This window comes from Podospora bellae-mahoneyi, chromosome 3 (assembly GCF_035222275.1).
Source record: "Podospora bellae-mahoneyi strain CBS 112042 chromosome 3, whole genome shotgun sequence".
Taxonomy (NCBI): Eukaryota; Fungi; Ascomycota; class Sordariomycetes; order Sordariales; family Podosporaceae; genus Podospora; species Podospora bellae-mahoneyi.
In genome coordinates this window covers 1,984,717-1,998,241 of record NC_085882.1, presented here as the reverse complement: position 1 = coordinate 1,998,241, position 13,525 = coordinate 1,984,717, and the positions used below count along the sequence as shown (strand labels likewise).

The following is a 13,525-nucleotide window of genomic DNA, read 5'->3' as shown; positions in this document are numbered from 1 at the left end:
GGTGGTTGTGTTGTGATATGATACCCATGTGTGTTTCTTGGTTTGGTAGGTGGTTGTGATGGTTGAAACAGCGAAGCTCGGAGCTGAAAATGCTCGAGGTAATTACAACTATGCTGAGCTAGATGTATGCTTTACTGCTAAAAGCTGTCCTTATGCCTGATACGGCCGCTACACCCATCTGCTGCGAATAGCACAGTCAAACATTCAATGTTCGTCTCTCCCACCGGCTGACACCATAAGCTCCACACCCACCCTCCTCCTCAACATCTACTCACTGTAATAATAATCCTCAAAAGCGCCTTCCTCCCTCTGCGTACAAACCCACTCCTCACTTGCCAACCCCTCCCTCCACCTCCTCTTCAGGCCCTCCCGATCCTTATGCCAATCACAGGCAAAATCACACTTTGGCACCTCCTTCTCCCCAAAATACTTGGTAATCGCCGCATGCCTACACCCCCCCGTATCCTCACAATACCTCACCAAAGCCTCATGACTCTCCATCCTCGCCCGTTTGTTCGCCTCCCCCCCCTTATCCCTCCTATCTCCCGACGTATTGTCCTTGACAATCATCCCACAAACCCGATCCCTATCCTCCCTAGAATAATACAAAAAGCAGTAACTCGCCTTCCCGTCCCTCCCCGCCCTCCCCGCCTCCTGATAATACCCCTCAAAAGATTTCGGAAGCCTCCAGTGAACCACAAACCGGACATCATCTTTATCTATCCCCATCCCAAAAGCAGTCGTAGCCACAATAATATCATAGCCGACCTCATTCCTTATCCACTTTTGCAACGTCCGCTCCTTGTCCTGATTCGCAAGCTTGGCATGAAACGGCCTGGCGGCAATGTCATGCGACCTCAGCGAAGCAGCAAGCGACTCGCACTCGTCCCTCGAAGTGGTGTAAATAATCCCCGAGACGTTCTCCACCCGCTCCCCCATCTCGTCCAGCTCCGGTTTCCGATCCGGTTTCCCCCTGCGCTCGTACACCCCCTTGAGCCACGAGACAAAGTCGTCGTACCTGTCGTCTGTCTGATCGCTCGTGAACCTCACCTCGAGATGCAAGTTGGGACGAAACGCCGACATGGTAAACGCCTTGAGGTTAGGTCCGTTGATGCCGAGGGTGGTGAGGATGTCATTGCGGACTTGCTCGTTTGCTGTCGCGGTAAGGCACATGATGGGCACGTCTGGGAAGCGCTCCCTGAACCAGGAGAGGCGTTTAAAGTCCTTGCGGAAGTCGTGGCCCCATTCCGAGATGCAGTGGGCTTCGTCGACGGCGATGCGGGCGAGTTCTTTTTGTCGGTGGACGAGCTCGAGACGCTCGCGGAAGTAGGGGCCGGAGCAGAGCTCGGGGGTGACGTAGAGGAGACGGGTTAGGGGGTGGCCGGTGCCGAGGTCTTTCATGATGTGGTCGCGTTCGGCGAAGGGGGTGTTGGAGTTTAGGGTGCGGGCGTCGATGTTGGAGTTGCGGAGGGCTTTGACTTGGTCCATCATGAGGGAGAGGAGGGGAGAGATGACGATTGTTACTGGGGGCTTGTTAGTGATTGGATGCTGAGACATGAGATGGAGACACACTCCCGTGGTCGATGACGGCTGGAAGTTGGAAGCATAAGCTCTTGCCAAAGGAGGTGGCTGCTTGGACGAAGACGTCCTTGCCTTCGAGAGTGGCGTTGATGATTTCTCGTTGCTGTGGTCTACTCGTTGTATCAGTATATATGTCAACCCGTATGTAATGGGGCGGAGATGCTACCTGAATGATTTCTTGCCAAACTGGCGCCGTAGTGTGAAGTCGATGTCCTGCATCGAATCGGTTCTGACCAGTGGCATTTTGACAGCAGGTTTGGGTGCCAGAGACACCCGTTTCTCCTTTTATAAAAACCAAACCATCAAACGGACTCAAGAAAAGAGTGTGTATATCAAACGGTGAAGTGTTTGCTATTTTTCAAAAGCGAGCGTGTGCTGTGTCTGGCTCAAGAAGCCAGGCAATGAGCGCAAGCTGATAGACATGTTGACTGAGACCCAAAAGGGCAGGTGGGGACTTGTCAGATAGAAGGGTTAGGGAAGCTGTGGTTGTGGGAAATGCTCCATATTGAGATTATCTAGAGTATTCGAGAATGTCTATAATATCAATCGATCTTTTGTCTATTTCATTATTTTCCTCACTGCCGTGGTGTCTCTCTTGTGATCCCACCACTTTTGTTTGTAGGGTTAGGGTATCTACAGCCTCATCAATTTGTCTTCAGCCACCATGCATTCAACCTGCATGTCTGACATTGTCGGCCGATTTCCCTGTCGCCAAGAAAGGGGTATTGTCGTGATGTCGAGCTGACTCGTGGTTTTGTATAAAAGCTGGAAGAGAGGGTGTGACACAGCAGCATTTCGAGATCCATAATTAGATCAAGAAACACCGCCCAAGAAAGAGCATGTCAATATTGCCAATGCCCATCCACTGTTACACATCACCATCTCGGAGTATTGCCTTGACGTAAAAGGTAGCATCTCTGAATGTCCTAATTGTCCCTAGGCGACAGAAAGAAAGGAGAGCCTCCATTGGCAGGGTTCATTCAACGCGTTTCGTTTCACATGGAAATCTTGGTGTTTTGTGGTCGAGTTGTTGTCCCTTGCAGTGGTGCTTGGCGGATGCTAGGGACACACCCGTAGCACAGATGAGACGCTAGCGACGAAGCAATCGAAGCCCGGACCCCCTGGCCAGGTCAGTTTTGTGACATGCACCCCAACTGTGCCCCTACAGCAACACCCCTATCTTGGGCCAGACTTGCTAACTTGCTACCTGAAGCCCGTCAGACATTTTCGATCCCGTCCCTTTCCCCCCCCTCGAGGAAACAAATCACAGCCTGTCGACGTGTAGCCGTGTTTGCTTCGACGACGAAGCACCGCCGAAGACAATCAGTCGACTGTCCGCGACCCCAGGCCCCCTGGGCGCAACGTGCTTCCTTTTCACCGCCTACCGCTGGAGTCCAATCGAGCACTCTAACGAGCATTGGCAACCTCGTCCCGACAGCGATTGGGTCAAGCCATGAGCTCATCCGACCAACTGTTCCGACGTTGCTAAAATCCGACCCATCGATGCTCACCAAATAAATAAACACCGACCCGCGACAGTCGCCCCGTTTCTTTCTGTGTTCACGGCCGTACCCGCTGGAGAGACTGCGCCCAAGACGGGGGTTCAGACAAAGGCAGAGACGCCATAATGGATTTTCCTCGGGGTCTGCCCGACAACCCAGCCCACGCCCGCCGCGCTGTAGAGGCTGCTGCTCGCGCAAATCCCGTTCCACCACCACCAGTTCCGAGCATCAAAGATGTGCCGTCAAATACCAACCTCTCGGCCTCGGGGCCCATCTCATCGAGCCAGGTGCTTGCCCTCGCGAGGGAGGCCATGCGGGCCGCTCACGAAAACGAAGCGAAAGCGGCAGCCGCCAGCGGAGTTAGCAACACGCTGCCAAAACCAGGCCTCACCATTGATCTGAGCAGGAAGAAGATTGCAAAGTTGCCAGAGGAAATCGTCGACATAATAAAGGACGAACTAGAGCGGTAGGCCCGGCTCGTTTGTTTGCCTACCTGAAGTGTACGGCCTGCTGACCTGTGTCGACTGTCTAGACTTGCCCTATCACACAACTACTTGGAAACCATCCCATCACGTCTGCCAGAATGCACATCATTGCGGTATCTCAACGTCCGACAGAACCAGATCAAAGAATTTCCCCTTGCGGTACGCACTGATCTTCCAATGGTGGGACTTGGCGCTAGCTGACCGCTTCCTCTCTCCCTCTAGCTCTGCGACCTAAAATCCCTGGAGATTCTCGATCTGGGCCGAAATCAGTTGCAAACTCTGCCGCCAGAAATCATCAAGCTGTCGTCCCTCAAGGTCTTCTCGATTCACAAGAACCAGATCAAGAAGCTGCCGCTGTGTCTTGCCGAAATGCCGTCACTGTCGGTCATCAAACTCGAGGGCAACCCCCTGGAGTTTCCGCCCCGGGAGGTCTGGGATAGTGGCGGAGATAACGCTGGAGCGGCCAAGGAGAGTGACATGACCGAGGTGGCCCTGACGACACGCATCAAGAAGTTTCTCAAGCTCACGGCTTCAAGTATGAATGGGCGTGGTGATTCCGATTCGGTGGGAGACGATGCGGAAGGAACCGAAACACCGCGGCCAACAATCAAGCGAGTATTCAGTGGTCGATTCCCCGTCCGGGTCAACGGCAGCGATATGCCCGATCTTCGATCACCGGCTCTTACTCGCCCTCCACCAATTCCCTCGCGCTCACACTATCGTGGACTCTCTCAGCAAAATGGAGCACAGCGGAGACCTGGAGTCATGCCGCTGACCATCGGTAACCCAAACGAACGGGTGCGCAGCAATTCAGAGACGATTGTGCAAACCTCAAGCAGGGAGCGGTCCGAAAGCAGGTCACGGCGGATGGGCATTGTGTCAAAGCGGTCAGAGCTCAGCACCTTGGAGGAAATCGAGGGTACAAACCGGTTCAGCCATTACCGCGGGCTCAGTCATGGATCCGCCATGCAAGGGAACGGGACCGTCATGCAGGTGCAGAGTCCCAACGTCACAAGCCCGGCCGAACCGGCACTGCAACGGCCCGTTTACGTGCGCAGGCTGTCTATCCTGCCAGAGAGGAGACGGGAGTCCAAGGTGTTTGATCCGGTGCTGGAAGCTTCCAAGGGCATTTTGTATTCCATCTTCCAGATCCATCCGATGATCCAAATGTTGATCGGTCTGACCAACGACGGAACCTCGCGCCGGTCCAACTCTTTGGAGATTGTCTTTTACAACACCAACGCCCATGTGGAACAGCTGGAGCTGGAGATTCAGAAGCATGACCAAGCGATGGATGCTGGGGGTTCGAGGGAAAACGAAAACGTGCAAAGGGCATGCATCACGCTGATCAATGCTTACACGCACGTCTGCTCGCTGTTGATGAGCAACGTTGACCTTTTTCTGGACAATGGCGACCCGCGGTACATTCGGACTCTGTTGACGCAGCTCTATAATAGCATAATGGAGCTGCGTGTGACATGCTCACAGGTCGCTCCGCGGTCTCTGCCGCCGCATATGCGAACGGACCCGGGCGAAACCCTCCGCCCTCACTCGCGGGAGAATTCTTTTGTTCCTCCCACGGCCGACCGCCCAGCTATGATCAACAGCAGGTCGCGGAACGGGACATTTGTCCACCACCCGAGCAGCCTCCGGGTGACCACCGATGTTCCTCTGGGGCCATTTGTCAATGGCTCCAGCAGGACAGCCATTATGAGCGCTGCCACACCCCGCTCAGGAGAGTCGTTTGCTTCCAACAGCACGTCAGGTATCCGAAACCTGTCGGCTGACTTTTCCGAAGAGGACCGCGTCTTTGAACGGATTTTCCTCTCATTAACCAAAACGGCGGATCTAGTCATGCGGATACTACCCCAACTAAGCCAGCAGCTTTCGTCGTCGATGAGACTGGCAATGGCGCAGCGAGCCCCCGAGCACGTTGTGCAGCCCTGGAAGATGTTGATCCACCGGTGTACAGTCTCGATTCAGCAAACAGAGAGTTTGAAGCAGAAGCTGTCGACGATCAAGCTTAAGGAGCCAGGGATCAGGACACAGGCGCCGTTTTGGGGCCTGTGCAGCAGTTTCATTGATTCCTGGTACATGCTGGTCACAAAGATCAAGCAACTTCAAAGCGAGGTTCAACTGCCAATAGACACCAGGTCGAGGTTGCGACCGGTTCATCAGAGCATGAAGGAAACATGTGACCTGATACACTCGAGTCCTTGGGCATACTTTACACGACAAGGGCATCATCATGGGCACCATGGCCATCACGGAAACCATGGGCATGGGCCTAATCATGGGTCGGAGAATTTGAGTCCTTACAACTTGCAACCATTGCCGATGACGCCGCAGAGTGCCGCCTTGGGTCCGGCAGTCCAGGCGACTGTGCCTTCCACCCCACAGAGCGCTTCGTTTGCGGCGGCGTTCCAGGGCAATGTATTTGAACGAGCGGATACCTTGCTCTCCATGGGAGGGCTAGGCATGTCGAGGCACGGGACTATGAACTCCACCTCGACAACAGCGAGTCTCACCACGGCGGGCAGCATGCACTCTGTGAACTCGAGCCAGGATATTCCGACTCCGAGCTCGGCCCTAAGCCCAATGCCTTGGCCAGGGCATGGGCACTCACAAGGGAGCTTGAGTGTGCTACCGTTGCGACTCCCAGCAGGAGGTAGCAATGGGAAAATGAATGGATTTTGAGAAGGATGACGAGGGACATGTTGTATGAGTAAATTTTTTTGGATTGATTTCCTGTTTGGTGTTATGGGGGGAGGTTGTCGGGCTGGTTCTGCATTCTACATGGGGGGTCGAAAATACGGGCTCATCATCTACACAGGTTGGCGTTCGTTCGTTTGAGAAAGCACAAGATATATCACGTAATGTGTTATGGTTTCTGGATTGCGGGAGAAAAAAACAAGCAAAGCATGAGTTGTTATATTATTGCTATATTAGGCAGGCGAGAGGGTCTTGGATTTGGGTTTATTAGTTACCTACCTAGGAGTAGATATTCCCGAGTTTTGGAAGAATACAAGTAACTGGAGATTGATGCTGCTGTAGGAGTATTGTATCTTGTGTGCGTGTGGCATGAGTGAGCCGGTGTAACATGAAATTGACCCCTCTCTCCCCAATCTCCTGTGTATCTACTTTCCCCGCATTCGTCCTGCACATCACCACATGTCCATCCTGCATCTCACATCTCACATGCGCATGGTGGCGGGTATATAAAGTTATCTGTCAGCCCCGAGGTTTAGACTCTTTGCGTGTCAGGGACCGGCCGATTTCATCTACTGATCGTGTACGGCGCATGCAGGGAGCCGCGTTTCTATAGACACGCCTTGTCATCTCATCTTTTTGTATACTGGGTATCATTAGGCTGTGACCATGTCGACATCGAAACCGTCACCGCCAACGAGGATGCTGTTCCGGGGTAGCTCATCGACGTTGTCAGCGCCGGAAGTGAGCAGTGTAGCCGTCACGGCGATCACTTTTCAACCGCAAGATGGCACATCATCACCGGCGTCAAGATCACGAACCGAGTCTGTCACTTCCACGCCGTCGTCGTCGTTTTTGTCAAAGGGGAAGTCACCTTTATCGCTGTTATCAGGACCCTCAACGTCAACAACCGTCATCGGCAGCAACCACACCTCCCCTCCCCTCTCACAACCACAGCCGCCGGCCTTTCCCTCGTCGTCACAACCACAATCCCAGCCTCACCTCCCACCACCCCCGTCTTATCATCACCCTCCCCCTTCAGTGAACAACTCTTCCCTCCAACCCCCTTCCCGCTCCTCCTCCCACCCCTTCCCCGTCACAGCACCCCCAGACCCAAAAGCAATAGACCAAGCCCGCACCGCCCTCCTCGCCACCCTCTCAAACTACTTCGACAGGGAGATTACCCCCCGCGCCCAGCTCCTACACCAAAACAACGCCGCCATCGAAAAGCAGCAGTCCGATCTGATAAAAGCGACCCAAAGCCTAAAAAAGGAAAATGACAAGCTCGCAAAGATGGCAGACACGTATGGGAAAAAGGTAAAAGAGGTGGGGAATGTGCAGAACTGGGCCGAGATGCTTGAGCGGGAGTTTTTGATACTGGAGGACACGCTGAGGAGAGCCAAAGAAGGGAACACGAGTGACGAGGAGGGGAACTGGACGGGGAGTGAAAGTTGTTGGAGTGGGAGTGAGGACGAAGGGGAGGGGGATTGGGACAGGGGTGAGGGAGAGGGGGCAAGGCCGGAGGAGGTGCCGTTGCCGGAGCCGGAGCCGGGAGAGGGAGGGTTATAAGGGGTGATGGGGTAAGGATTTGAATTATATAAAAATCAGCCAAAACAGTGGGCTATCTATCCATTCTCACACTTCACTTCTCATTTTTTCCTCCTTCTCTTTTACACCTCATCCTACAACAGCAATTTTCCCACAAACATCCTTCTACCAGTCACCTAAATAAGGCCAGGCAACATGGTGTACCTCTTGTTCTTATACCGGTCCCCAAACTCCTTCCTCAACGCCTTCTCCTTCCCCCTCGACCAATCCCTCATGTAAATAATCCCCGTGCAGATAAACACCACCACCGCCCAGCTCCTGCTGATCAAGATGACACCCACCCAAGCCGTAACCTCAAACATGTAATTCGGGCTCGTGACCAAGTTGCTCCCGATACAATTCGGGATGCCCTTTTCCGTTCCACCTGGCTTGCGCAAGCTAGCCAAGTGCTGGTGCACAATCCAGTTGCAAACCTCACCAAACGTGAACAAGGCCAAGCCGAAATAGTCCAGGGGGACGAGCTCGTCACGGGCAGAGAGGTTGCCAGGGGCGTAGATGTCGAGAGCGCAGAGGAGGCCGGCCATGATCCAGTAAAAGGCCGAGTTGCGGACGATGTTGCGGGCGGGCATGGTGTTGGCCGAGAACTTGTGGACGAAGAGGGTCTCGTACTCGCGCTTGAGGAAGTGGATGTGGAAGAGGGCGAAGAGGAGCCATTGGACCTTTGTGATGGGCGTGGCGGACTCGGAGATGTACTTGAACTGGCCGGGGAAGATGGAGTAGAGGTAGGGACGGATGAGGGGGATGAAGGCGTGGAAGAGGATGGGACCGAAGTATTCGATTACGAAGACGGTGCGCCAGGCTACTTGAGGACCTTTGAAATATTTGTTAGCAAAGAGGGGTAGATAGGGGGGTGAAAAGAAAAGGCGGGGGGTGGAAACATACCAAGGTCCTTGACGACCAACTCGCCGGCCTTGATGACACCCTCCTCATTGCGAATCAGAGCCTTGCGGTCCTTGAGGATCTTGCCGTCGGCGGGGTTGAAGAGACCGATGCGGTTGAAGTCGGAGAAGCCAGAGGCCCGGGCGACAATCTTTTTGGCGTCCTCGACGGTGGCGTCGCGGGGGAGCTCGACCGAGGGGGCGAGCTTCTTGATGGGTTTTTTGGGCACCCTGTTGGTGAGCTTGAGGGAGAGTTCGGCCGCCATGCTTGGTGGTGTGCCAATTGTTATAATATGGGTTCCAATTCCAATGAGAAAGAACAGACGAAAAGACGGAAGAGAAGACAGAGAAAAAAATGGCGACAGAAAAGCGGGCTCAACACTTTTTTTTGTTGCGGAGCCACCACGCGTGTCGGGGGCCTCGGAGTGGTTCCAGAGATCACCACGTTCGGAGGTCCAATTCGACAGGGATGACGGTGGTGTCGGGTTGGTGCTCCACTTGGGGTCCCACTTGGGGAATGCTTGTTCTTGTCAGAGCTTGGGCCAGTGCCGACGGGCCGGACCAGACTTGCATTTTGATATGGTTGCTATTCCATTGCAATACAGGATAGCCTCTTTTGGTCCTGGTATATATTTCATGTTTGAAGAGACGTGATAAAAAGGTAGTATCTTACGCCATGATATGTAATGGCAGCATGGACTGCGATTTGGCTTCCAGAACTGGCTACCAGAAATCGGGATGCTGTGTAACTACATGCGTTGGAGATGTCTGCAAAAGACAATCCTTCGAGTTTGTAGTGAATGGCCGACTCGATGGCCCTATGTGAACTTGCAGTCTTCTGATATGTTCCAGTACATTCACCGTCTCTGCCCAAACTTGCACATAGCTTCCGTTCACATGATGGCTTTGGCTTACCAAGAGGAAGTTGAACTTTCTTTCAAGAATATTCTTTGCATCTCTTCCCACAAACTGGCACTGGAACCAGTCATCTCTCGGCCTCTTGGATATCTTTTAAAACTTGAGGTTGGACTATCTTTTTATGCGGAGTAGGATTGGATGCTTTCCTCCGTTGATGAGAAGAAACATCTCTCTCACCGCCTTGATACTTGCTTCGTGCACGAGCCATCTCTGTATTCTGCCAATCAACCCACCTCAACTTTTTTTCTAGGCCAGCCAACCTGACCCAGCTCTCATCTGCAGACAAACTGCACAGCGTCGCCGCCATGGACGACCTATTCGACGTCTTCGAGCAGCAGCCTCGCGCTCCCAAGAAGCGCAAGGCCCCAGCCGACCAGAGTCAAGATGTTGAAATGACCGATGGCACCGACCATGCCGCTTCCCAGGCTGATCAGTCCATCAAAACCGAGGATGCATCGCCCGCCGAAGAACACCACCCGCAAGAGATGGCGCACGGCGATATGAAGCGCCAGAAGCTCGAGGGTGAGCCAGAACCTGCCGCGCCTGTCATGGCCGATTCCTTCCAGACGGCCCAGTCAAGAGAAGTCAATGCCGCTGCAGGCTTCGCTCCTGGCGAAGAGGGAGAGTCTATCGTCCTGTCGCATAATATCCAGCATCAGGTCGCGCTCCCCCCTGACCTCGACTACGAGTACATCCCTCTTTCCGAGCACAAGGCTCCCGAAGAGCCCGCCCGAGTGTACCCCTTCAAGCTCGATCCCTTCCAGGCCCTGTCAGTCGCCTCGATCGAGCGCGGCGAGAGTGTGCTCGTTTCGGCTCACACATCTGCCGGCAAGACAGTCGTCGCCGAATATGCCATTGCGCAGTGTCTCAAGCGGAATCAGAGAGTCATTTACACGAGTCCCATCAAGGCCCTTAGCAACCAAAAGTACCGCGACTTCCAGGCCGAGTTTGGTGATGTTGGTCTCATGACCGGAGATGTCACCATCAACCCAACCGCCAGTTGCTTGGTCATGACAACCGAAATTTTGCGATCCATGCTGTACCGAGGTTCCGAAATCATGCGCGAAGTTGCTTGGGTCGTCTTCGATGAAATTCATTACATGCGCGACAAGACTCGTGGTGTGGTCTGGGAAGAGACCATCATCCTCCTTCCCGACAAGGTCCGATACGTCTTCCTGTCCGCCACTATTCCCAACGCCTTCCAGTTCGCCGAATGGATCGCCAAGATCCATCGTCAAGCCTGCCACGTTGTCTATACCGATTTCAGACCGACACCATTACAAAACTACTTCTTCCCTGCCGGTGGCAAGGGTATCTTCCTGATCGTTGACGAAAAGGGCAACTTCAAGGAGAACAACTTCCAGCATGCCATGAACTTGATCGAGGCCAACAAGGGCTCCGATCCTGCCGACTGGAGCGCCAAGAGGAAAGGAAAGGGCAAGGACAGGAAAACCAACAAGGGTGGCGATGCCCCGAACGAAACAGCCGACATCGCCAAAATCATCAGAATGATTGTCAAAAAGAAGTTTCAGCCAGTTATTGTTTTCAATTTCAGCAAGCGGGATTGCGAGCAGATGGCTCTCAAGAGTTCCCACATGAAGTTCAACGCGCCCGACGAGGAGCTCATGGTCGACAAGGTCTTTGAAAACGCCCTTCAGCAGCTGTCGGACGAAGACAAAAACCTCGCTCAAATTACCAACATTCTTCCCCTTCTCCGCAAGGGCATAGGTGTCCATCACTCCGGTCTTCTGCCTATCCTCAAGGAGACCATCGAGATTTTGTTCCAGGAGGGTTTGATCAAGGTGTTATTCGCCACAGAAACATTCTCTATCGGCCTGAACATGCCTGCTAGGACCGTCGTTTTCACACAAGTCACGAAGTGGGACGGTGTAGCCAGGAGACCGCTCACCTCCTCCGAGTACATTCAGATGGCTGGCAGAGCCGGTCGTCGTGGTCTTGATGACCGCGGTATCGTCATTATGATGGTTGACGACAAGCTAGATCCTGATACTGCCAAGTCCGTTGTTGTCGGCCACCAGGACCGCCTCAACTCGGCGTTCCATCTTGGCTACAACATGATCCTCAACCTGTTGCGTATCGAGGCCATCTCCCCTGAATTTATGCTCGAGAGGTGTTTCTTCCAGTTCCAGAACGCCGCTAGCGTGCCCCAGTTGGAAAAGGAACTCACTGCTCTACAAGAGGAGAAGGATGCCATGTTGCTCCCCGATGAGAGCACGGTGAAGGACTACTATCATCTCCGCGAGCAGCTTAAGGAGCTGACCAAGGACATGACTTCCGTCATTCACCACCCTGCCAACTGCATGGAGTTCATGCAGCCCGGTCGCGTCATCCAGATTGAGACTCCAGACGGCGTTAATTTCGGCTGGGGAGTCTTGTTCGACACTGTGGCCCGCAAGGCCCCCAAGCATGGCGAACCTGACTACCCGCCACAGGAGCAGTACTTCTGTGATGTTCTTCTCAAGCTCTCTAAGGAGAGCACCTCCTTCAATCCTGCAGTCAGGGAAACTAGCAAGAAGGGCGGCAAGTTTATCATGCCGGAAGGTCAGATTCCAGAACAAGCAGACGAAGAGGGGGAGTGGGAAATTGTGCCTTGCCTCCTGTCCTGTGTCAAGTCTCTGAGCCAGCTCCGTGTCTTCCTCCCCAAGGATGTTAGGTCACGAGAGGAGAAGGAAAACGTCGGCAAGTCTCTGCTGGAAATTCAGCGCCGTTTCGCGGATGGGATCCCCATCATGGACCCGATCGAGAACATGAACATCAGGGATGACAGCTTTAGGAAGCTTCTCAGAAAGATCGAGGTCTTGGAGTCGAGGCTGCTTGCCAATCCCCTTCACAACTCACCGTTATTGCCCCGGTTGTACGAGGAGTTTGAGGCCAAGACCAAGTTGACGGAGCAGATCAAGGAGAAGAGGAAGGCGATTGGTAAGGCTCACACGATTGCTCAGCTTGACGAGCTCAAGTCACGGAAGAGGGTGCTGCGGAGGTTGGGATTTATCGATGAGAAGGAGGTTGTGCAGATGAAGGCGAGGGTGGCGTGCGAGATTTCGTCTACGGAGGGGCATGAGTTGCTGCTGGCGGAGTTGCTTTTCAATCGGTTCTTCAACGAGCTCACCCCAGAAGTTACGGCCGCCATCCTCAGCGTGTTCATCTTTGACGAAAAGGTTGAGACGGACGCGCTGAAGGAGGAGTTGGCAAAGCCGTTTAGGGAGGTGCAGGCTCAGGCGAAGATTATTGCCAAGGTCAGCGCCGAGAGCAAGTTGGATGTGAATGAGGAGGAGTATGTCAATAGCTTGAAGTGGCAGTTGATGGAGACGGTGATGGCTTGGGCGAATGGGAGGCCGTTTGCTGAGATCAGGTATGTTTCTCTATGCGCACTTTTGGGCGAAAGATGTTTTACTAACAGTGGTGTGTGATGTAGCAAAATGACTAATGCTTATGAAGGCTCCCTGATCCGGCTGTTTAGACGGTTGGAGGAGCTGCTTAGGCAGATGGCTGAGGCGGCCAAGGTGATGGGGAGTGATGAGCTCAAGGAAAAGTTCGAGGCGGCGTTGGGCAAGATTAGGAGGGATATTGTTTCTTTTAACTCTCTTTATCTCTAGGTGAGATGTCCTCGCTGGAGAGCAGATAGGCAGCTGGGGGATAGCACTGTTAATGTGGTTAGCATGGATGACGATGGAGATGAGGCAGGGATTTGTGTATGCATCTTTGTACCGAGTTCCCGTTCATGTTTTAAGGCGTTTTTTGGAGCTAGGCAGATAGGCATAGGGAAAAGAATACCAGGCAGAGTTTTGTCTTTGAGATTGTGTATCATGAGGTGTGTTTGGTT

General features: G+C 53.5%; 5 protein-coding genes across 5 annotated transcripts; 3 read left to right on the top strand and 2 right to left on the bottom strand.

The window, feature by feature from the left end:
* Window positions 1-267: 267 nt before the first annotated feature.
* QC761_305880 (uncharacterized protein) lies at window positions 268-2,287 on the bottom strand (the record flags this gene model as incomplete). The annotated part of the gene is made up of 3 exons (XM_062877732.1): window positions 1,748-2,287; window positions 1,573-1,691; window positions 268-1,523 (listed from the first exon to the last, which is right to left on the bottom strand). Exons 1-3 carry the CDS (start codon window positions 1,822-1,824, stop codon window positions 268-270), a joined length of 1,452 nt encoding a protein of 483 aa, XP_062733536.1. The 5' UTR covers window positions 1,825-2,287.
* A 184-nt stretch (window positions 2,288-2,471) lies between these two features.
* On the top strand, window positions 2,472-6,665 carry SOG2_2 (RAM signaling network component). Its single transcript, XM_062877731.1, has 3 exons — window positions 2,472-3,549; window positions 3,616-3,727; window positions 3,791-6,665. The coding sequence occupies exons 1-3, from the start codon at window positions 3,209-3,211 to the stop codon at window positions 6,263-6,265; spliced, it is 2,928 nt and encodes a 975-aa protein (XP_062733535.1). The 5' UTR covers window positions 2,472-3,208; the 3' UTR covers window positions 6,266-6,665.
* Window positions 6,666-6,946: 281 nt separating this feature from the next.
* On the top strand, window positions 6,947-7,846 carry QC761_305860 (uncharacterized protein; the record flags this gene model as incomplete). The annotated part of the gene is made up of 1 exon (XM_062877730.1): window positions 6,947-7,846. One exon carries the CDS (start codon window positions 6,947-6,949, stop codon window positions 7,844-7,846), a length of 900 nt encoding a protein of 299 aa, XP_062733534.1.
* Window positions 7,847-7,854: 8 nt separating this feature from the next.
* Window positions 7,855-9,803, bottom strand: TSC13 (Very-long-chain enoyl-CoA reductase). The gene is made up of 2 exons (XM_062877729.1): window positions 8,768-9,803; window positions 7,855-8,696 (listed from the first exon to the last, which is right to left on the bottom strand). Exons 1-2 carry the CDS (start codon window positions 9,027-9,029, stop codon window positions 8,002-8,004), a joined length of 957 nt encoding a protein of 318 aa, XP_062733533.1. The 5' UTR covers window positions 9,030-9,803; the 3' UTR covers window positions 7,855-8,001.
* On the top strand, window positions 9,741-13,499 carry MTR4 (ATP-dependent RNA helicase mtr4). Its single transcript, XM_062877728.1, has 2 exons — window positions 9,741-13,054; window positions 13,118-13,499. The coding sequence occupies exons 1-2, from the start codon at window positions 9,987-9,989 to the stop codon at window positions 13,296-13,298; spliced, it is 3,249 nt and encodes a 1,082-aa protein (XP_062733532.1). The 5' UTR covers window positions 9,741-9,986; the 3' UTR covers window positions 13,299-13,499.
* Window positions 13,500-13,525: the final 26 nt, after the last annotated feature.

Bases quoted from the DNA above. Each gene is read 5' to 3' on its own strand.
- SOG2_2 (XM_062877731.1), top strand. From the start codon at position 3,209: ATGGATTTTCCTCGGGGTCTGCCCGACAACCCAGCCCACGCCCGCCGC. The intron at 3,550-3,615 runs GTAGGCCCGGCT...TCGACTGTCTAG, and splicing joins ATAAAGGACGAACTAGAGCG to ACTTGCCCTATCACACAACT. The intron at 3,728-3,790 runs GTACGCACTGAT...CTCTCCCTCTAG, and splicing joins TCAAAGAATTTCCCCTTGCG to CTCTGCGACCTAAAATCCCT.
- TSC13 (XM_062877729.1), bottom strand. From the start codon at position 9,029: ATGGCGGCCGAACTCTCCCTCAAGCTCACCAACAGGGTGCCCAAAAAA. The intron at 8,697-8,767 runs GTATGTTTCCAC...AATATTTCAAAG, and splicing joins GTTGGTCGTCAAGGACCTTG to GTCCTCAAGTAGCCTGGCGC.
- MTR4 (XM_062877728.1), top strand. From the start codon at position 9,987: ATGGACGACCTATTCGACGTCTTCGAGCAGCAGCCTCGCGCTCCCAAG. The intron at 13,055-13,117 runs GTATGTTTCTCT...TGTGTGATGTAG, and splicing joins AGGCCGTTTGCTGAGATCAG to CAAAATGACTAATGCTTATG.